Here is a 22,407-nt window from a genome sequence, read left to right as displayed (position 1 = left end):
AGTGCGGGGCTCTGCTCACCCAGCCTTGTCATTAATTCACTGTGAATGCAAAAACTACAACTACTGACTTGTACCGACTTGGCTTGTAGTTCTCAATGAACTACCAGGACGCTGTTAAAGTGTTTTCCTGTCAGTGTGTAACTGCCTGCGTGTACGATGTATGGTCAGACTGCTGACACACACACAGTTTGCAAAAGCCCTGCATAGCATCCACGATCTGCTGAATGCAGGTGCAAGGCTGTACAGGCTCATAGTAAAATGCACATTTTTTTTTTTTTACCTACAAAAATATTTGCATTACTTTTTTTTTTACAAAAGTGAACTTCTCTTTCAAACTTGCATTTCAGGTGGGGCTTTAATTGCATAGTTACATTGGTCCAGCTTGGATGAATGCAACTATGCATATGCCTTACCTGTGGGAGCACTGTAGAAGGTGACAATCATTGTAGTAGTCATAGCTACAACAGTGATTGCCACTGTCGTCTGGGTCCCATGCAGAACCACTGCCCTGCTGCATATTACCACATGGAATGGGTCACTCGCTCAGGTACCATTCAAAGTACATCTTGCATTTTTCTGAATGGATGCAAAGTATTCTAATTGGACAAGGTGGCATTTGTGACATTGCCACCCTTCCTCTCAACCTCCTCCAATTAGGTCCCACAGGTATTGAATGGGCATTCATACTTAGTTAGTTAATTATGCAATAGAATCCATACCTGGTGTTCAGCCTAAGGTTTAGTTACATCTAGAACTAAACACGTTTAATTTGTTGAATGTATGTAGTAAATACGCACAACCATTATAGTGTCTATAATAAATCTATCGAATTATGCATTCTTATCACACTATTCAGATAAATCCATTTTATAAAAAAGTTATATTTAAAACTAAAATTTACCTTATACCAAAAGTTAACTGTAATTGTTACCCCTCCATCAAGTAATGATTCAATATGGTGCCACCTGTAATATATAAAGTTTTAATAAAAATTATGCATGCTCTATTTTCTACATAATTAGAACTATGACAAAACCATAAAACTAATCACTGTATGAAACAGGCAATGAAAATACATTGTGGGACCTTAAGGAAGCCCAGCTAATGACCTTATTCCTTTCCTTGCTGGAGCCATTTCTGAATTTTCTGCACACATGCTATATTTTTTTTTTTTTACATGAAAGCAAGCTTAAAACTCCAAACATTTCCTATTGTTTGAAAGCGGAGGACCCATAGAAAAAAAAAAAAAAAAACACAGTAGTTCAAATTTTTATAATTTTTTTTTTATTTTGCGCAAAAATAGTACAACAGTTTATCAAATCTTTAGCTTCAGTAAAGAATACAATTCATTCTAGTGCTCAAAAACACAATAAAATATACACATTTTCTGTAACATAAAAGATGTACACAGAATCAAATAAGTCAAAACTTCACCCTGCGTTCGCTAGCAACATGTTGACAAACTAAGAGACCCATGATTGTCGCCAACATTTTAAAAGCCTTCAAAATGGTAAATTTAAGCCTGCCATGCATGGATCGAAATTCGGCCGCTTTAGCAGGGACTGGAAAAATTTAAATCCATGTACGGGTAAGGCCGTTTGTAACCATGCATGGTTGGGGCCAAAAGACCACCGTGACAGTAAGAGGGGCTGGGGGAATGGTAGGGAACCTGGGGGTCCGACCATTCCAAGGAGGGGCCCACGTCCACCCGAGGGATCACAAAGGGAGAGGGGGGGGGACACTACTTACCACCCCACAGAACCGGGCAGACCACATCCCCATCTTGGAATGGGGGGTGTTGCGGGCTAGAGGTATGCTGCGACCAGGCGGTGTGCATCCTCGCGAGGCGTTTCACTCGCAGGCCAGTCCCCATCCAGTGGGACTGTGTCGCGGCCAACCTAGCACGGAGCTGAGGCCTGCGCACGCTGGCTGGCCAGACTGGAGAGATCTTAAGGATCTAGAATATCCAGTCCATCGCACAGTCCAGCAGTTGATTGTCGTTCTCATAGGAACAGAAAACAATAGAAGAAAAAATTCAGTTTAAAAGGAAAAAATGCCAGGACCAGATCCCAGCAAGGAGCTAGGTACTTAATCCTGATTAGGCAGAAAAAAACTGCAATCCTAGAGCAGGAAGTGAGTATACCTCTGGGGACTGCCCCATAGGCGTAGTTAAGCTTTGTTAACTTTTGTTAACCCTTTTTCCGCCTAGTGTCCTACTCCTAAGGAAGAGAAGCCTAACCCACGGTTCAAGAACATATGGAGCTGTGACGGTCAGTAAACGAAAATGAAAACTATTTTTGAGAGTAATCTGCACCATACTGCCTGTGATCTGGAACGCCCTGTACGTTTGGGCGTGCGCTGGCATCACTGCAACAAGTGCTTTCTCTTTTTAAAAACCCATGCACACACAGTGCTCTCCCCTGTTGCTGCAGCGGCTGAACTTACAGGTATGGCACTTAAACATACCGGCTCATCTCTCCCTCAGTATAAATCTTTATGCAAGGCTTGACGTGACTGTAAACAGCAAAATTCCTTAAAGGCTAAATTAAAGGGGTTGTAAAGGTATAATGATTTTTTTTTTATCCTAAAATAATAAACAGGTTATACTTGCCTGCTCTGTGAAATTGTGAAATTGAGGAAAAGGAAGGTGTTTCCAAAAACCACGGACCCTCAATTGGCCCCACGGGACCCGTGTGTGTATATAGGATGCACCAAAAAGTGGGACTTTAAAGGTGGAGTTCACTTGGTGTATGAAGATAAATAATAGTAGAAAATTAGGATAAAATGCAATAGTTTATTAATACATAAATGACAAGACAAATTGATCAAAAAAGGATGCTAGGCATCAAGATAAGATATTCCAGATTATGCAATAAAAACAGATTTGAGAACCATATCTTAGAGTAGCAGGGTCACACAGGTCCGACATGTTTCACCGCCATTTTGTGGGCTTCCTCAGGGACCATAGAGACTGGTGACCTTCAAATAGGTTCTAAATACAAATAACATATTATAACAATTATACACATTATTTGGTTTTCACATTGTAGAAAAGTTCAGACATAAATCATTCGTATAGAAATGTCAAAGACACTCACCAAGGTAATCGAGTTCGGGGCATAAACAATAGATCAATGACATAATCTGCACGTCCATCTGGAGAGTGCTTACACTCCTGGATAGGTATCCAGCTTGATATGCCCTCCTGGTGTGGCAGAAACTGGACCGAATAATGCCAGATAATGGGAATTAACAACGTGGTCAGCAATGTAAAAGAATGAAATCGCTGTCTCCTTACAATAAAATAAAAGGAGACGAAGGAAAGAAAAAAAAAAAAGAAAAAATATAATTGGCTCAAGATATATATCTCTCTATCTCTATCTATCTATCTATATATATGATTTAAGGTGGCCAAAAAGCCCGCGTTTATCAGGCCAATATTATTCATAATTAACGAGGGGGTGGGGGTTTTTGTCTCTAGATAGTAGGAGTAGGTTTTGCCTCCGTCCCTATTTTGAACAAAATGTGGGGTGTTTTGGTGTCTCAGGCCAAATTGGTGGGACTTTTTGGGTAATGATGTTGCTACACCGATACTATATTTTATACCTGTAGCAACATCATTACTTGCCCAAAAAGTCCCACCAATTTGGCCTGAGACACCAAAACACCCCACATATTATTCATGATAATCTTCAGCCAATGAAGCGGACATGAATTTGTGCAATATAGAGAAAAGAAAAAGAAGTGCTTGGCATAGTAAAGCTTAAGGGCTGCCCAGTAAGAAAAAGAACACCAATATATACAAAGTGTAGTCTTGTGTGAATAAATATGCAAGTGTCCATGCATCTACCAATAATGGGATGCATGAAAATAAGAAAGTTGAAAATAAGATTGGAGGAGAGCGTCCTTTGTGATACCCTTGTAATTATAAGAAAATACCAGGAAGAGCAAGTATATAAGCCAGCATACCCAAGAAGGAATGGTGCCAGAAATTGAACGTAACTAAAGCCCAAAGACAGTGAGGGTGAAATTGTGGCCATCCATGATGTCCGCCAAATCGGTAAGCTAAAGGTAATAATAGTACTTACATAAGCGTCTAAACATAAATGTTCCCGGTCCAGCAGGTAACGCCACTTAGTCGTGGCCTGCCGAGACCGCGCCATGGCCGGAACTAAATATCCGGTCCTACCGGAAGTGATGCGGTCGTAACTGACCTCTGATGATCACTTCCGGTGCGGGCGCATTTTGTGACACCTTCCCGCGCGATCCGCCGAGGGAAGAGGCGGGGCCGTAGGGAGAGGTCACCAATCATCCACCAAAGAAGGCGGACTCGGGGAATAATATGGGAGGAGGCCAATTGAATGGACAGAACGGCCTCAACTCAAGCACTTCTTTTTCTTTTCTCTATATTGCCCAAATTCATGTCCGCTTCAGATTATCAAGAATAATATTGGCCTGATAAACGCTGGCTTTTTGGCCACCTTAAATCATATTATATATATATATATATATATATATATATATATATATATATATATATATATATATATATATATATAGATATAGATAGATATATATATTGAGCCAATTATATTTTTTCTTTCCTTCTCTTTTTTTTTGATTGTGAGGAGACAGCGATTTCATTCTTTTACATTGCTGACCACGTTGTTAATTCCCATTGTCTGGCATTATTCGGTCCAGTTTCTGCCACACCAGGACGACATATCCAGCTGGATACCTATCCAGGAGTGTAAGCACTCCCCAGATGGACGTGCAGATTATGTCATTGATCATTGATCTATTGTTTATGCCCCGAACTCTATTACCTTGGTGAGTGTCTGATTTGACATTTCTATACGAATGATTTATGTCTGAACTTTTCTACAATGTGAAAACCAAATAATGTGTATAATATTTATATGTTATTTGTATTTAGAACCTATTTGAAGGTCACCAGTCTCTATGGTCCCTGAGGAAGCCCACAAAATGGCGGCGAAACATGTTGGACCTGTGTGACCCTGCTACTCTAAGATATTGTTCTCAAATCTGTTTTTATTGCATAATCTGGAATATCTTATCTTGATGCCTAGCATCCTTTTTTGATCAATTTGTCTTGTCATTTATGTATTAATAAACTATTGCATTTTATCCTAATTTTCTACTATTATTTATCTTCATACACCAAGTGAACTCCACCTTTAAAGTCCCACTTTTTGGTGCATCCTATATACACACACGGGTCCCATAGGGCAATTGAGGGTCCGTGGTTTTTGGAAACGCCTTCCTTGTCCTCAATTTCTATATATATCAGGGATGTGGTGGAAGCTCGCCTGGTCTAGTGGCACTTGGAGTTTGGCACCAATCTATGTCCTCTGTGAAATTGTATTGCATAGAGCAGCCCCGAAACGCCTCTTCTGAGTTGCCCCGCCGACACTCTTAGCTCTTTTTCTTTGGGTGCCCCCATAGCAAACTGCTTGCTATGGGGGCACTTATGCAAACAAGCTCCTGAGCCAGGCTGTGTGAGTCCATAGACACACAAAGCGTGGCTCGCTTTAGCACTGATTACTGTAGTAATGTCACTGGTCCCCCCAAAAGTGTCAAAAATGTCAGTTAGGGGTCCGATCTGTCCGCCGCAATGTTGCAGTCCCGCTAAAAATCGCAGATCCCCGCCATTACTAGTTAAAAAAAACAACCACAATAAAAATGACATAACTCTTTCCCGTAGTTAGTAGACGCGATAACTTTTGCGCAAACCAACCAAAATACGCTTATTGCGATTTTTTTTACCAAAAATATGTAGCAGAAAACAAATTAGCCTAAAACGTTAAAACGTTTTTATTTTCAATTTTTTTTTTTGTTTGGCAAGGGTATATAGCAGAAAGTGTAAAATATATATACAATTTTTTTTTCAGAATTGTCGCTGTGTTTATAGCACAAAAAATTCGCAAAGGTGATCAAATACCTCCAAAAGAAAGCTCCATTTGTGGGACAAAAAAGGACGTACATTTTTTTTGGGGTAGTACAGCGTTGCACGACCGCGCAATTTTCTGTTAAAGTAATGCAGTGCCGAATCGCAAAATATGGCCTGGTCATTAGGGGGAAAATCTTCCAAACCAGAAGTGGTTAATGCATAGAATGCTTTAGGGTTTAAAAAAAAAAAAAAAACATTTCTTTAGAACCACTTTTACTTGCCAAAATGGTCATTAAACAGGAATTCCAGTTAGACAAATGACAAATATAAGGAGCACAAACTAAATATAATGCCATAATGTTGAAGTAGTAAAAGAAAAAAAAAAAAAAAAAGTAAAATGCACACATAAAATAACGTAATATGACCTTAAAGTTATACTAACAAAACCCTCTTTTCCTCAGAGCAGAAAGTCCATACATGTCCGTACTATGTGTAGTCCTTTTCTTCTAAAATATTCCTTTACTTCAGTAGTTGGGGGTCCCAAAGCGGAAGTCCCCAGCTACCTAATAGCTGTGTGTTCCCTCCACAACGCACACAGCATTGGCAAGCCATGCCCCTGCACCCTCCCCCCAGGGCTTGCTGAGGTCCAGGAAATTCCAGGAGTGGAACTGACAGATGCTGGACCTGGCCGCTGTGACAAGGACAGCTGGATATGTTTGGGGACAAGTGTCATTAAAAGTACTGGGAATTATTTTACCTTAGCCTTGTGAATGCATTCAGGTAAAAAACTAAAAAAGGGTAGCCTTTAGAACTAGTTTAAGATGACATTGATGGCAAAAAACCTCACTACCAACACAAAAGCATGCAATTATACTGTAAGTTTCTTACCAGTACATAGGTATATAAAGAACATCACCGGGTCCCACCACAGTCTCATAACCAACCACATTCCTGAAGTTAGGAAACCGCTCTAGATCAGGATTCTCAAAATCCACCTAGATCATGAGGAAAATAGAACTCTAAGCTTGAAGTGTATGAATTTAAGAAAAACTTTACTATGAATAAAGTCAGGTCTCTGTAAAGGAAGTTGGTGTAAAAAAAAAAAAAATACAAACATCTACTTATCCACCTATATCACAAATATGCCAGTTAACTCCTTAAAGCAAATCTTCACTGAATCTTAGCACCACAAACCAAAAACACTATTTAATTAATTTCTAATATTCAAAGCAAACTCCCCCCTCCATCCATGTCGCTATGCTTTATTTTGTTGAGAAATCCTTTTGAAAAATGCCCCCTTAGCATTTTTAGCCACGGTCATCTTGAGAAAGGGCAAAAGATTCATGTAACATTTACTTCCTGGAATCCATCTGCCCTCAGCTTAGGCATGCAGGCAAGAGTGTGTTTCCCTGAGAAAAACCCTACTCCTCTCCCCCCTGACCCTACTGAAGACTCCTGGCATGTATGACATCATTTGCCTAGGCAAAAAAAAGAGGAAGTAACTGAAGAAATGTAAAAAAAAAAAAAAAAAGTTTAAAAAAAGTAGATATGATATACTTTCCTATTTATTACCTAATGCTAGGATGAAAAATAATGAATGTTGCTTGGGAGAGTCAAGTTCAACTATAATGCTGGTGGACAGTAGATCTACAGCCTAATCTGCAGGATGTTCCAGCAAAAGGTCATAAAACTACTGCCCAACTACCTACCTTTCATATGCACTCCTATGTGGAGACAATGTTAAAACAAATTTAAATAATAGTAAAGCATATTTTTTTTTTTTTAATAATAATTGGATTTTTGTAAGAACTTACCGTAAAATCCTTTTCTCTTAAGCTCATTGACAGACGCAGTCCTCTTGATTAATATCAATTGGGTTATACTGCCCTCTACAGGAGTAGGACACTAGGCAGAAAAAAAACGTTCTGGCCACACCCTGGGGGCAGTCCCAGGGGGTACATCTCTCTCCCTGCTACAGGATGTTAGTTATGTCACAAAGCAGTTTCAGAGAATTCAACCCAACCCAACTCAAAATAGAGGGGCGGGTATTGCGTCTGTCAATGAGCTTAAGAGAAAAGGATTTTACGGTAAGTTCTTACAAAAATCCAATTTTCTCTGTCGCTCATTGACAGACGCAGTCCTCTTGATTAATATCAATTGGGACGTCCCAAAGCAGTGCCACAAATGAGGGGTGGGATAACGGAAATCAAAATCCAATCCAGAAGGCCCAACCGGTGCCGACTAGAAGTCTTAAAGGCTCATCAGACAAAAGGATGAGACTCAACTGAAAACCCAACAGAAAAAAACCCTCGAGGTAGACCAACGGTCTCCTCAAATAGCGGCCTGCAGAACCTTGCGGCCAAAAGAGGCATCCGCCGATGCCATCACATCAACTTTATAAAATTTTGCAAAGGTATGAACCGACGACCATGTAGCCGCCTTGCAAACCTGAAGCACTGACGCTTGATGGCGAAAGGCCCAGGAAGCACTAAGCGCCCGGGTGGAGTGCGCCTTAACAGGGAACGGAGGATCCCGACCCTTAATAGAATAAGCCTGTACCACCGTCTGTCTGATCCATCTGGAGATAGTCGTGGCAGATGCAGGCAACCCCTTTTTAGGGCCATCCGTGATCACAAAAAGTGAATCCGTCTTACGAAATGAGTCCATAGTATTCAAGTATACCCTGATCGCCCGAACCACATCCAAGGAATGCAACGCAAACTCCCGAAGATGAGTGGGCTTAGGACACCTTAGGAAGGAAGGATGGATTCGGACGAAGAACCACCTTATCCCTATGAACCACCAGATATGGGGGAGGACAGGACAATGCGGCCAGTTCTGACACCCTGCGTGCAGAAGTGATAGCCACCAAGAAGGCCACCTTCTGGGATAAAGTAAGCAAGGGAATCTCCCTGATATTTTCAAAGGGAGGTTTCTGAAGAACCGACAGCACCAAATTAAGATCCCAGGGCGGCAAGGGTGCGCGCACTGGCGGAGCCAGGTGCCGCACCCCCTGGATGAAATTCCGCACCAAGGACTGAGTAGCCAGAGGCTTCTGAAAGAAGATTGCTAGCGCTGAAACCTGACCTTTGATAGTGCTCAAGGCCAGTTTCTGCTCAACCCCCTGTTGCAGAAAAGTCAAGATTCGGGTCACCGAATAAGAACGTGGAGGAAACCCAAGGGATTCACACCACGCGATATAAGACTTCCATGTGCGATGATAGACTTTTCTGGAAGTCGCTTTCCTCGCTTTAATTAGAGTAGGAATAACTGAAGCTGACAAACCCTTGTCCTTCAGCACCTGGGTCTCAACAGCCAGGCCGTTAAAGCCAGCGATCGTAAAGCAGGATGGAAGATCGGTCCCTGAGACAGCAGATCCTCCCTAAGAGGAAGTCTCCAAGGAGCGTCTGCGACCAGCCTGACCAAGTCGGCGTACCAGGCTCGACGAGGCCAGTCCGGAGCTACCAGGATAACTGGAATCCCCTCCTCCTCTATCCTGCGAAGAAGTTTCGGCAGCAACTTGAGAGGAGGGAAGGCATACAGTAGCTGATACTGCCCCCATGGGGCGACCAGCGCGTCTGCGGTGTCTGCTAGAGGATCACGGGAGCGAGCTACAAACCTCCGCACCTTCCTGTTGAGCCGAGATGCCAACAGATCCACATCCGGGGTGCCCCAACGAAGGCACAGTTGGTGAAATACCTCTGGATGAAGAGACCATTCCCCTTGATCCAGAATCTGACGGCTGAGATAATCTGCCTGCCAGTTTTCCACCCCCGGAATGAATACTGCGGAGAGAGCTGGAACAAATCGTTCCGCCCAACGAAGAATGCTGGCCACTTCTATGGCCGCAAGAACACTCTTGGTGCCCCCTTGGTGATTGACGTAAGCCGCGGGCGTGGCATTGTCCGACTGGATCCGAACCGGGCTGCCCGGAGCTGCTCGGTCCAGTGAATCAGACAAAGTCTGATCGCTCTCAGTTCCGATACATTTATCGGTAACCTGGACTCTTCCAGGGACCAAAGCCCCTGAGCAGATAATCTGCCGAGAATTCCTCCCCATCCGGATAGACTGGCATCCGTGGTGACAATCGTCCAGTAGATCGGAAGAAATGACTTCCCCTGGCTGAGCATCGGAGACCGAAGCCACCAGACCAGAGACTCCCTGGTCCGCTCGCTCAGCCGGATCCGATTGTCCAGGGAATCGGGATTCCGGTTCCATTTGAGAAGAATTTCCTTTTGAAGGATTCGGGTATGGGACTGGGCAAACGGTACTGCCTTGAAGGAGGCCACCATCAGTCCCAGGGCCCTCATGCAAGTCCGAAGGGAAGGCCAGTTGGCGGACAGCAACAACTGAATCATTGACTGAATCTTCTGGAGTTTCTCCGCAGGAAGAAACACTTTTGCCAGGGATGTGTCTAAAAATAGGCCCAGATATTCCAGCCTCTTCGCAAACCCATTTGTCCGGGATTCTGGAAAGCCATGGATCCGGAAACCGGTGAAGACGTCCCCCCACCCCAGATATGGGTGGGGGCGCACCTTCAGGCTTTAGTGGTTTTATCTTCAGCTCTGGAAGAGCCGGACTTTTGTTTCCCCGACCAGCGCCCCTTGAAACCCCCTGGAGGGGCTTTGGAGGGCTTTGCCTTATCGCCCGCCCCAGCGGGGCGAAAAAACTTTTTATGAGCGGAAAAGGAAGGCCCCCGTCTGTGACGAGGTCCTTTACCCTTAGTAGTCTGTGGCTCTTGCCCCCAGTGAGATCCTTGATAATCTCATCCAAGGTGGCCCCAAACAGGCGATTTCCCTTGAAAGGGGAGATTAGCCAAAGCTTTTTTGGAACCTGGATCCGCCGACCAGCATTTTAACCACAACACACGCCTGAGGACCACTGCTGAAATCGATACACGCCCCAACAATGGAGTGGCGTCCAGAGCGGCGTCACAGACAAACTGTAGCCCCTGTATCATCTGCTCCAGCAAGTCCGATACTGTGGGGGGGATACTTCTCCCCTCTAGGTCACGGCGTAACAACTTGGTCCATTCTGTCAATGTTTGTGAAACCAGACCAATGGCAACCACTGGCCTAAAGGCTGACCCTATCAGGGAAAAAATGGAGCGGGATAGAGCTTCCACCTTACGATCCACCGGATCCCTAAAGGACGGAGCGTCCTCCAACGGGATAACAGTAGCTTTATTTAGTCTGGAAATCGGTGAATCCACCAATGGTGGTACCGTCCATTTTTTAAGGAGGGATTCCTCAAACGGATAGCGCCTAGCAATCCGTTTGGAAATACCAGGGGTTCGTTTTGGACGACCCCATTCCTCTTTAATTAGATTACCAAAACATTTGGGCAAGGGAAACACCTTCGCCATCTTGGTAGGTTTGAGAGTACCAAAAGGAATTTCAGTATCAGCTACCTCTGCCGATGTAACCTCAAGTCTTAAGGTTTCCCGGACAGACACAATTAGTGCATCCACCAACGCTTCTTCTTGTGCTATGGCGGAGGCAGAAACGTCGTCCTCACTATCTGATGAGACGGTACCCGAGACACAAGCCCCAGAAGAGGGACCTGCAGCCGCAGCGACAGGCTCAGAATCCGTATCTGATATGTCAGATGAAATAGGGGTAGGCGGGGGTCGTTTCTTCGCCCCCTGTCCCTGACAGGCCACCTCTACCCGGGATACAAAAGACTCCAGGACCGCTGATAATGCATCTATAGTGAGTGGAGAGTTGGAGGGTCCCGTGGTCACCTCGAGGGGATCAGGTGGGGATACATGTGTCGCAGGGTCCATGGCAAAGCCAGGAACCTGTCAGCAAACAAATGACAAAATTTGAAACTAGAAAAAAACTTTTTCTCTTTAAAGTAATCCCTCAGCGCAATAGCGCCCCTCAGTGACCACTTGCTTTGGAGCCCCCACAAAGAGAGAAGAGACACCCCCCAAGGCTTACCACCTGATGCACAGAAGTTCCTACCGGACTACTCTCAGCGCTGTCTTTACAGGACAGGAAGTCTTGTGGATTGATCTACCCGGGTAAAGGAAGCGGCCCCGCCCCTTCCGGCACTCCCACCGCTGCTCCACGAGGCTGGGTGTATCCAAGATGGCCGCCGCCATAGCAGGGACATCTAGGCTACGCCAAAATGGCGGCCCCGCGTGGCCCACGAAAAAATGGCGCTCCGCGCGTTTGCAGCCTCTGCTGGTGTCAGTGTAACGCCCGCGGCCCCATACCTGACCGTCTCAGTCATGGCTTCCATGCTGCAGCCGACCGATCGACTTGAAAGGATGGTGTTCCGGGCTGCAACCGACCGATCAACGGTAGGTGTCTGACAATCTGCATAACCGTTTTTAGTGGAAATGCCTGCGGCGCCATCTCCATCCCTGACAACCCTTAGTTTACAGATTTGAAAGGATGGTGTTCCGTGCGCTGCAACCGACTGATCACACGGTAGGTGTCCGACAATCTGCCTGATTGTTTTACTGGCCATCCTCCATCCCTGACAAACCTTAGCGATTTAAACGGTAAGTGTCTGACAATCTGAATGACCGTTCTACTAGTAATGCCCGCGGCACCATACTCCATCCTTTACAACCTTAGTCATGGATCCCTTTAGGATAGTAAGTCTCTAACCAAGCCTCCTGGAGTGTATATCTTTACAGGACAGGCCTTACTTACCAACCCCTAATAGGTGCGGAAGATAGGAGGAGTATGTTACAGGATAGAGGGGAACCCGGGATTATGAGGGTCCGCTTATCCCACGGAGGGGGCCCGCGTCCACCCGACAGAGGGAGGGGGGGAACATTCTACTCACCATACCGGAATAGGCGGACACCAACTCCTGACAGAACCCCTCTCCACCGCGGTGGGGGGCTGTCGGCCAACACGGACGCCACTACTCCAATTTCAGATTGGTCGTAGGCGACCTGGCGAGATGTTTAACTCGCGGGCCCAGTCCCCGTCCAGTGGGACTATGTCGCGGCCGACCCCGCGCGGAGCTAGGGTCTGCACGCGTTTGCAAGCCGGCTGGGGTGACCACTGGATCTCAGCATCCAGCCCGTCGCCCAGACCCAGCATAATTGCTTGAATGTGTCATGGCCGACCCAGCACTGAGCTGGAGCCTGCACGCGCTTGTAGGCCAGCTGGGGTGACCACTGGACCTCAACATCCAGCCCGTCGCCCAGCTCCAGCATAATTACTTGAAGATCTCACAGGTACAACTGGAGAAAAAAAGCTAACTAAAAAGGATCTAAAAAATCTTGCCAGGACCAAAGATCCCAGCAAGGAACTTAGGTCCTTACTCCTGACTAGACAGAAAAAAACTAACATCCTGTAGCAGGGAGAGAGAAGATGTACCCCCTGGGACTGCCCCCAGGGTGTGGCCAGAACGTTTTTTTTCTGCCTAGTGTCCTACTCCTGTAGAGGGCAGTATAACCCAATTGATATTACTCAAGAGGACTGCGTCTGTCAATGAGAGACAGAGAAAAACATGTTATACTTACCTGCTCTGTGCTGTGGTTTTGTACAGAGCAGCCCAGATCCCCCTCCTCTCATAGGACACTTGGCCCCACCCCAGCTCCCTTGTCACTGGCTGTGATTGCAAATAGATCCCACTGCTGTATCTGAGCCAATGAAGAGGGAGAGAGCTGAGAGAGACTTGGCTTTCAAGTACATCGCTGGATCGAGATCAGACTCAGGTATTTATTTAGGGGGGCAGCGGAGGGTGCTGCATGCAGAAGGTTTTTTTACCTTCCCTTCTGCCTTTACAACCACTTTTAAAGGCAATCTTACTCAATACAGTCAAGGTGTGTTTATCTTTCAGGGCTCAATGGATCCATGTCACTAGTTTAAAGGGTATGTCCAAACAATACATACATCTTTCTCCTTTCCTAAAGTATAGCCCAGTATTTATTGTATCTTGTTCCTGTAGCAAGAAACTGTTTTTATCACTCCCTGTGACAGCATCACAAGGCACACATTTCTAGTAACATAGGCAAAACCCCAGAATTGCATCTCTCAATTGCCTTCCCCCACACATTAAGGGCTCTTTCACACGGTCCGCCTCCGTAGGCGGATCCGTGCTGCTCAGCAGGGGATCGTGAACACAGATCCCCACTGAGCAAGAAGGTGACAACTCCCTCTCCGCTCTGTGTGCGGAGAGGGAGGCGTCAGAGCCCCATACATCTCTATGGGGGAATTGGATGAGAGGGGACCGCCTGTCCACTCTCATCCGATCCCATCCGATCCCCTGGACTGATGGAAATTAGGGTTTCCATCCGTCCGGATTTCACGCACAGCTCGGATGCATATGGCAGCGGGTGTCAGCGGACATGTCTCCGCTGACATCCGCTGCCCCATAGGGATGCATGGAGGATCCGATCAGATCCGCCAAAAAAACTGACAGGCGGATCTGATCGGATCGCTCGCGTGAAAGGGGCCTAAGGGGGGTGGGCTTTTTCAAGTGAAGGCAGCAGCATTATTTGCTTAGGAAAAAAAAATAGATGATTGTACATAAATTGGGACAGAGGGCAGTGAGGGTATAAATGAAGTCTGTAGTCCAGCAGGCAGAGGTAACAATGGTTGGGATTAATTGCAAAAAAGGTAATGTGTTAGCTTTACAAGAACACTGGATTTATGGCAGATCAAATGGTCTCTCTCTTTACTTGCAGTGTTATTAAAGGAATAACAAAAAACGAGCCAAAGGAGGATTGCGATCTACTCCACTTTAACCAAAAAGAGGAAATAACTTTTGTCTGAAATTGCCTTTTTTAAAAGGAGGGAAAAAAAATACAATGTACACATTAATCCAAGTAACTACATATTGTCATTAACCACTAAGAAAAGAAAAAGGCTTTAGATTATTTTTCCCCACTGACATGGGCACTCAAATAATTAAGATTGTATTTTAGCAAGCATGCCAAACTGTGGCTCTCACCTGGCTCTGTCTGTCACAAGGGTGGTGAACTGGATAAGGATAGAGGCATTCAAATTGTTCGGGTGGAAAGAGGATACACCGCTTGTATCCCTTAATCTGGGCAAAGAAGTTCTGCTGCTCGTCATAGTGCGCTGGAGTCACATTTCCTAAACACAAACAGCAACATGAGTTTAGGTACGTAGACAGGAGATGTTTTACTGAAATATGTAAAATGTTCTTACTACACAAACAGAAATACACTTGTAAATACGCACTATTACAACAAAATGGTAATGTGTACAGACTGCGAAGCAGTTTCCCTTACAGAATACACTTTCAATCCTTACACTAGCATTATTCAAAGGTCAACTTTCCATTGCCTAGTTATGACAAAAGAGTGTGGAAAAACAGATTTGTTTACATAGACTGGTTTATGGCATAGTTTCACCAATAGCTCCTAGAGGACATTCCAGACATGGCTACAGAAAAGGATGTGCATACATTATCAGTACACGGCTGGGTACCTTACCTTCCATGCCGATCAGCAGCAGATTAGAAGTCAGCTGTCCCCAGCCGTGCTTTGCTTGTTGCCTATTAATCCAATTCCAGTTAAAACCTAAGAAATCCACCACAATTTTTCGCCCTACAGTATCATTCAGAGTTTGCTGCAGATATAACCTGTACAGAGAAAATGTATTACAATATATTTCTGTTACCTAGAAAAAGCTAGAAGTTCTGCATCATTTTAGCAACTAATGAAAGTTACAGAAACTTTAAAGTAAATCATTTTAACACACCCTGTTTGCTGCTGGCTTGAACTAGAACGTACTGCCCTAGCAGATGTAGTGGCTTATCCACACAAACATGACAGAGCCAGGTTCATAGATGGGGTGAGCAGCCGTTGACATGCAGCAATATTCTCATGCCCATAGGCTCAGAAAAACTATTAACTAACCGTGCTTTACAATGACTATACCCCAAACCCGTAAGCCAACCATTTTCTAAAATTACTGCCCTCCCATCAATAGTAATCCATTCTTTACAACTATCACCCTGGATAAAGTGCCTCTCTTTCCATATGTCTTACATGACCTGCATGCTTTTAGTAGTTATTGCTGGTCTTTGGAAATACTGAACCATTTTGATGCATTGGGTACAAGTCATTCGATATCTGGTGATGAATAGTGTCCAGCAATGGTTGAGGTGGAGTTCTGCGCCCAAACTTGTATGGCTACTGAAGAACAGTATAGACCAGGGATCCTCAAACTATGGCCCTCCAGCTGTTGCGGAACTACACATCCCATGAGGTTTTGTAAAACTCTGACATTCACAGACATGACTAGGCATGATGGGAATTGTAGTTCCTGAACAACTGGAGGGCCATAGTTTGAAGACCCCTGGTGTAGACAGTTGACATCTTTTTTCTAGGATTATTGTTTGATTTGCAAGATGCACTGAGGGGCAAAGATGAAGACTAAGACAGTTAGGGTCCATTCAGTACTCTGCAGTGCATGCGATTTTGTGTGCTGAGGTGCACTGCACTCAGACAGCCTGTTAAAAAATGGATGGGCTGCAAAGCACCTCAAATGCAAGAAAAAAATCAGGTTCTGACTGCATATTGAAGTGAACAGGACACCATGCTTCTGATTGGTGTCGGGTGCCATGTACAATGAATGGCACCACAGCACACATAACGTGCCCTACCACGCAACATCAAAAGGCAATTGGTGTAAATGGGCACTTAAACCAGCCTATCTCAACTCGGGTGCCGTCTGAGGTCATCAGGGGTGCCGCAGCATCCTGGTTAAAAAAGGCTGTCAGATAAGACCAAGTTCCCGCTCCTCTGCCAAACTCTCATCGGCACAGCAGTAGCTCTGTCAGGACAGTGACATGAAAGTAGTGGAAAGGGAAGGCGGCTTCCTGAGTCCTAAGCTCTCCACCTCTCCTTACAGGGCAGTACTCGCTTGAAGTGTAAGTACAGCACTGCAGTTTTTAAATAGGCTATGTGTGTAAGCAAGCCTTTTTAGGGCTCATTCATAATAGCAGCAAGGACTGCTACTCCTCTGAAAAGCAATCCATGCTCAGATTGTTTTTTGAAGGCAATTGACAGGTTGTGAGGAGACGATATGTTGCCTTCTCACCATCTGTTTTAACCCTCTAAAAGTCAGCATCACAGTGCCGCAACAGCGTACAATGCAGTTGCAGGGCGGTTGTAGCACAGCCCCATTCACCTGAGAGTACATTTCCAAATGCAACCACAGCATGTGTTCATCCCTGGCTCTTGCCATTTCAGCTAAAGAGGGAGAAGTTGAGGGTAGTATGCAGCTCAGCTACGTTTTGTTGAAAATTGATGGAACTTACATTAACTAAAAGTAAAATAGTCATGTAGTTGGTACATGAGGAATAATGGTTTTGATACATAGTCTCTACTTAAAATACACTGGTCAAAGAAATAGAAGGGCTGCCATTGTAGATCTCCTGAAATGCTAGTTTCCTGGCTGCGTCCAATTAAAATAAATGCTTCTGGGTTACTGACCTTTAGCATGCATGCTGCAAACATCAGAGAATATCTATACTTGCTCCAGGGCGCTAAATCACTATACAAAGAAATGCCTGGGTGCCTCACAAAACAAAATCATACCCAATAGAACCAGCAGGGAGCAATCATGAGAACTTCACAACAGGTAAAGCATTTATTGTGATCTGACATTTTTGGTAGGACTTAACCGCTGGATCACAATAAACGCTCTTGGATGTCAGTTTCCCCTACTATGGAATCCTGACATTCTACTGCAACAAAAAGGACCTTAGTCCTGACAGACAACATGAGTGAGCCTACACAGAAGGCCCTGCCAGGTGAATCTTTATGGCAGGACTTCAAGGGCAAAAACAATGCTTAAGGTGCTATAATTATTCTCCAGTAAAAGTGTATTCACTCTGGGTGGAGCTTGCAGGCACTACAACAAGGGTTAGGTTTCATTTATTTTCAGGTTTTTTTTTTCTTCTGGAAAGGGATGAAAGAGTTTCCTTTCAGCCTATGTATACACTTGCAAAATTTACGCTCTTTATTTTTCCAAACAGTTTTTGCCACTCCCAAAAACATCAGGTGCCAGAGGCTTTACTGGGGACATCAGCTATCTGGCATCGGAGATGTGCTCAACCCTAACACAAGAATATGATCATTGCAAACATCTAGAAGAAATGCCATCTAGGATCCTGTCATTAAACAAACACTACTCTCCCCCAAGTCCCTCAGCTACATGTCTCTTTCTAGTTAAAGAGAAGTTCACTGTGAAAATCTGACAATTACACTTGGCTTTTGTGGCAAGATAGACATCTTTATGTGACCTGGCATCCTATGATACAACAAAATCAGTTTCTTACCTCTCATCACCTCCTCTCTGTTCTATGTCTTTGAGCTTCTCCACAAACTCAGGAAACTTCATTTCTTGTCTAGTAGACTTAGGCTTGAAGGTCTTAAAGTTCACCATTTTCTTCTCATCATAATAGAGAAACTTGTGGCTGTTGGCACTGTACACAGAAAAGTCCCCATTGCCAATGTTTTCCTTCAGATAGTCTAAATCCCACTTCAGAGCTGAATGAACCAGATTCGTATCGGTCAGAACCACGGGTTCCTATTTCATAACAAGAAAATGAAGGTGTTAACTTAAGCAACTCTGATGTGTTAACAACACGTAAACCTACGCAACAGTCACAAGGAAAACAAAATATGTGAGCTATCAAGCAGGACTGAAAAAAGGATGTTAAAGCGTTTATGAAGTCAATTTATTTTTCAATTAGAACATTTTATACTTACCTGCCCTGCGCAATGGTATTGAACAAAACGGTCCCAAAGCATGTCTTCCGGGGTCCCCCCTTGCCAAAGCGGTCTGCTCCTTTTCTTCTTTGATCCTGAGCCAGGCTGTGTGCATCAATAACAGAGTGCCGCTCGACCCTGTCCCAGCTCTTTCCTCACAGCACTTGATTGACAGTAGCAGGAGCCAATAGCTATGGCTGCTGTCTCAGTCCCTGTGAGTAGAGGGAGAGGGGGAGAGAAGGAGGAGCCAATAGCTCAGTCTGCTGTCTCAGTCCCTGTGAGTAGAGGGAGAGAAGGAGGAGCCAATAGCTCAGTCTGCTGTCTCAGTCCCTGTGAGTAGAGGGAGAGGGGAAGGGAAGAGATGCAACTGCACTGGATCCATTGAGGACTCAGGTAAGTATTTAGTGAGGTGGGGGGAGCACAACAAGCTATAAAAGTTTTTTACATTAATGCAGGGAATGCATTAAGGTAAAAAAAGGGACGGACACAGCTCCTGATATTCATAACCATTGGGTTATACTGCCCCCTAAAGGAATAGGACACTAGGCAGAAAAGAATTCTGGCTACACCCATGGGCAGTCCCAGGGGGTATATTCCCCCCTGCTAGAGCCACTCAGTTTTTTTTCTGCCTAATCAGGAGTAAGGACCTAGTTCCTTGCTAGGATCTTTGGTCCTGGCAATTTTTTTTTTTCTTTTAACAGATTTTTTTCTCCTGGATTTTTCCTGAGATCTACAATCAACTGCCGGACTGGCCGACGGGCTGGATAATCTAGATCCAGTGGTCACCCAAGTCTGGGCACCGAGCGCACGCAGACCTCAGCTCTGCGCAAGGTTGGCCGCGACATAGCCCCACCGGATGGGGGCTGGCCTGCGAGTTAAACGACTCGTTAGGTTGCGTACAAGCAGGTCTCAGCCACAGCGTTCCTCCTGGTCGACCTGCCTATGACAAGGGAGTCTGTCATAGGAAATATATATTGTTTGAAAATCTGCAAAACACAGTCCATTTTTTTTTTCTTTAAGTAAAAAATATGATCTCTGAGTCTGATGATATTTACCAGATTCAACCTCTAATAATTATACAGTATATCTCTTCTGCCTGGTTTTCTCAGAGTGGATTAGAGATTTTGCTCCCAAACCATATAGTTGGTTATTTATAATAATAACCGTATATGCATATAATTTAAGAATAAATTGTCTTTTTTTTTAAACTTTACATATTAAAAAAATTATACACCACACTTTACGGTTATCAGACTAATCGAAACAATAAAATCGGCCAACTAATCGATTATGAAAATAGTTGCAGCCCTAATAAATATATATATATATTTATATTTATTTATTACTCACACATACATACACACACAGCCTTGAAAAATGATTCATACCCCTTGAAATTTTCCACATTTTGTCATGTTCTAAGTAAATGTATTCATGTGATAGACCAACACAAAGTGGCGCATAATTGTGAAATGGAAGGAAAAGGATCATGGTTTTCAACATTTTACAAATACATATCTAAAAGTGTGGCGTGCATTTGTATTCAGCCCCCGAGTCAATACTTTGTAGAGCCACCTTTTGCTGCAATTACAGCTGCAAGTCTTTTGGGGGATGTCTCCACCAACTTTGCACATCTAGGAGAGTGACATTTTTCCCATTCTTCTTTGCAAAATAGCTCAAGCTCTGTCAGATTGGATAGAGCGTCTGCGAACAGAACTTTTCAAGTCTTGTCACAATTCTCAATTGGATTTAGGTCTGGACTTTGACTGGACCATTCTAACACATTAATATGCTTTGATTTAAAACCTTCCATTGTAGCTCTATGTCTGGGTCGTTGCCCTGCCCCGGCCTTAAGTATTTTGCAGACTCTAACAGATTTTCTAATAATGCACTGTATTTGGCTATATTCCCATCAACTCTGACCATCTTCCCTGTCCCTGCTGAAGAAAAGCATCCCCACAACATGATGCTGCCACCACCAGGTTTCACGGTGGGGATGGTGTGTTCAGGTTGATGTGTAGTGTTAGTTTCCGCTACACATAGCGTTTTGCTTTTAGGCCAAAAAGTTCAATGTTGGTCTCATCTGACCAGAGCACCTTCTTCCACATGTTTGCTGTGCTGTTGCTCTTTGCAGCTCCTACAGAGTTACCAAGGGCCTCTTGGCTGCTTCTCCGATTAATGCTCTACTTGCCCGGCCTGTCAGTTTAGGTGGACAGCCATGTCTTGGTAGGTTTGCAGTTGTGCCATACTTTCCATTTACTGATGATGGATTGAACAGGGCTCCGTGAGATGTTCAAAGCTGGGGATATTTTTTAATAACCTAACCCTGCTTTAAACTTCTGCACAACTTTATTCCTGACCTGTCTGGTGTGTTCCTTGGCCTTCATGATGATGTTTGTTCACTAAGGTCCTCTAATAAACCTCTGAGGGCTTCACAGAACAACTGTATTTTTACTAAGATTAAATTACACACAGGTAGACTATTTTACTACTACTTTACTACTTTATAGACTACTATTTTCTAATTGGGTGACTTCTGAAGGCAATTGGTTCCACTAGATTTTAGTTCAGGGTATCAGAGTAAAGGGGGCTTAATACAAATGCACGCCACACTTTTCAGATATGTGCAAACATTTTTGAAAACCATTTATCATTTTCCTTCCACTTAATTATGTGCCAATTTGTGTTGATCTATCAAATAAAATTCCAATAAAATACATTTACGTTTTTGGTTGTAACATGACAAAATGTATAATATTTATATATACACAAATACACACACACATACGGTACATACATAGATACTCACACACACACACACACTATATATATATATATATATATATATATATATATATATATATATATATATATATATACATACATATACACACACACACATACATATACATGCCAAATTGTAATGGTAGGACAACTGGATAGTTTGAACTCCAAAATTGCAGCTCTTGTGAGATGTTCCCAGTCTGCAGTGGTCAGGACCTATCAAAAGTGGTCCAAGGAAGGAAAACTAGGGAACCAGGAACAATTTCAATCCGTGGGGGCCCTACCTCACAACTTACAGAACAAAAGTATAATTAAAAAGGCATTCCCCCCCCCCCCCCCTAGATTTGGATAGGATTGAGAGGAAATATAACACCTGTTAGTTTTTATTGCTATCTGTGCTCCTGTTACGGAGATTCGCCCTCTCCATTTGTCCTGTTTATCATTGAAAGTGAAAGAAAATCCCAAATTTTGGGCTGACATCAGAACAGTAAGGCCCCTTTCACACATGCAGACTGTTCATTTCATCAGTTCAGTCACGTCAAAATGGATGAAGTATTGATCAGTTTTTTTTTTTTTTTTTACATCCACTACCAATGCAAAAATGGATGAAAAACTGACCATTTGTCAGTTTATATCCGTTTTTCGTCCAATCCAATTTTTAAATGGAAGAAAAATAGAGCTTTGATCAGTTAGAAAAAAATGTATGATGACAGATGCGGATGTAAACTAATGTAAATAGATGATCATCCATTTACATCCATTTTTCCATAGAGATGCATTGATGTCCGTTTTTCATCCGACAAAAGATGGATGAAAAACTGACAAACTTGGACCGCATGTGTGAAAGGGGCCTTATATAGAAAGAAAATCTTCCAATAGGGACACTAGTTCTGGTGATACCCCAGGATTCTCTCAATGTGGAAGGATTTCCTTTCGCTTTCTGTTTTGGCTATGGGACAGAAGGTGAAAGGAAAACTCCCTAATTGAACAAAGA

At 43.8% G+C, this 22,407-nt stretch overlaps 1 protein-coding gene across 1 annotated transcript in view; it reads right to left on the bottom strand.

The window, feature by feature from the left end:
- HIF1AN (hypoxia inducible factor 1 subunit alpha inhibitor) overlaps positions 1 to 22,407 on the bottom strand; it is a 95,483-nt gene that overhangs the window by 25,032 nt on the left and 48,044 nt on the right. The window contains exons 2-6 of the mRNA XM_082267972.1: positions 18,197 to 18,447; positions 15,342 to 15,490; positions 14,834 to 14,979; positions 6,800 to 6,906; positions 902 to 965 (exon numbers count right to left, since the gene is read on the bottom strand). Coding sequence (XP_082124098.1) covers positions 902 to 965; positions 6,800 to 6,906; positions 14,834 to 14,979; positions 15,342 to 15,490; positions 18,197 to 18,447 — 717 coding nt within the window. The remainder of the gene's footprint in view (positions 1 to 901; positions 966 to 6,799; positions 6,907 to 14,833; positions 14,980 to 15,341; positions 15,491 to 18,196; positions 18,448 to 22,407) is intronic.

This window comes from Pelophylax lessonae, assembly GCF_965119305.1.
Source record: "Pelophylax lessonae genome assembly, chromosome: 9".
In the NCBI taxonomy this organism is placed as follows: Eukaryota; Metazoa; Chordata; class Amphibia; order Anura; family Ranidae; genus Pelophylax; species Pelophylax lessonae.
This window is presented reverse-complemented; position numbering and strand designations above follow the sequence as displayed.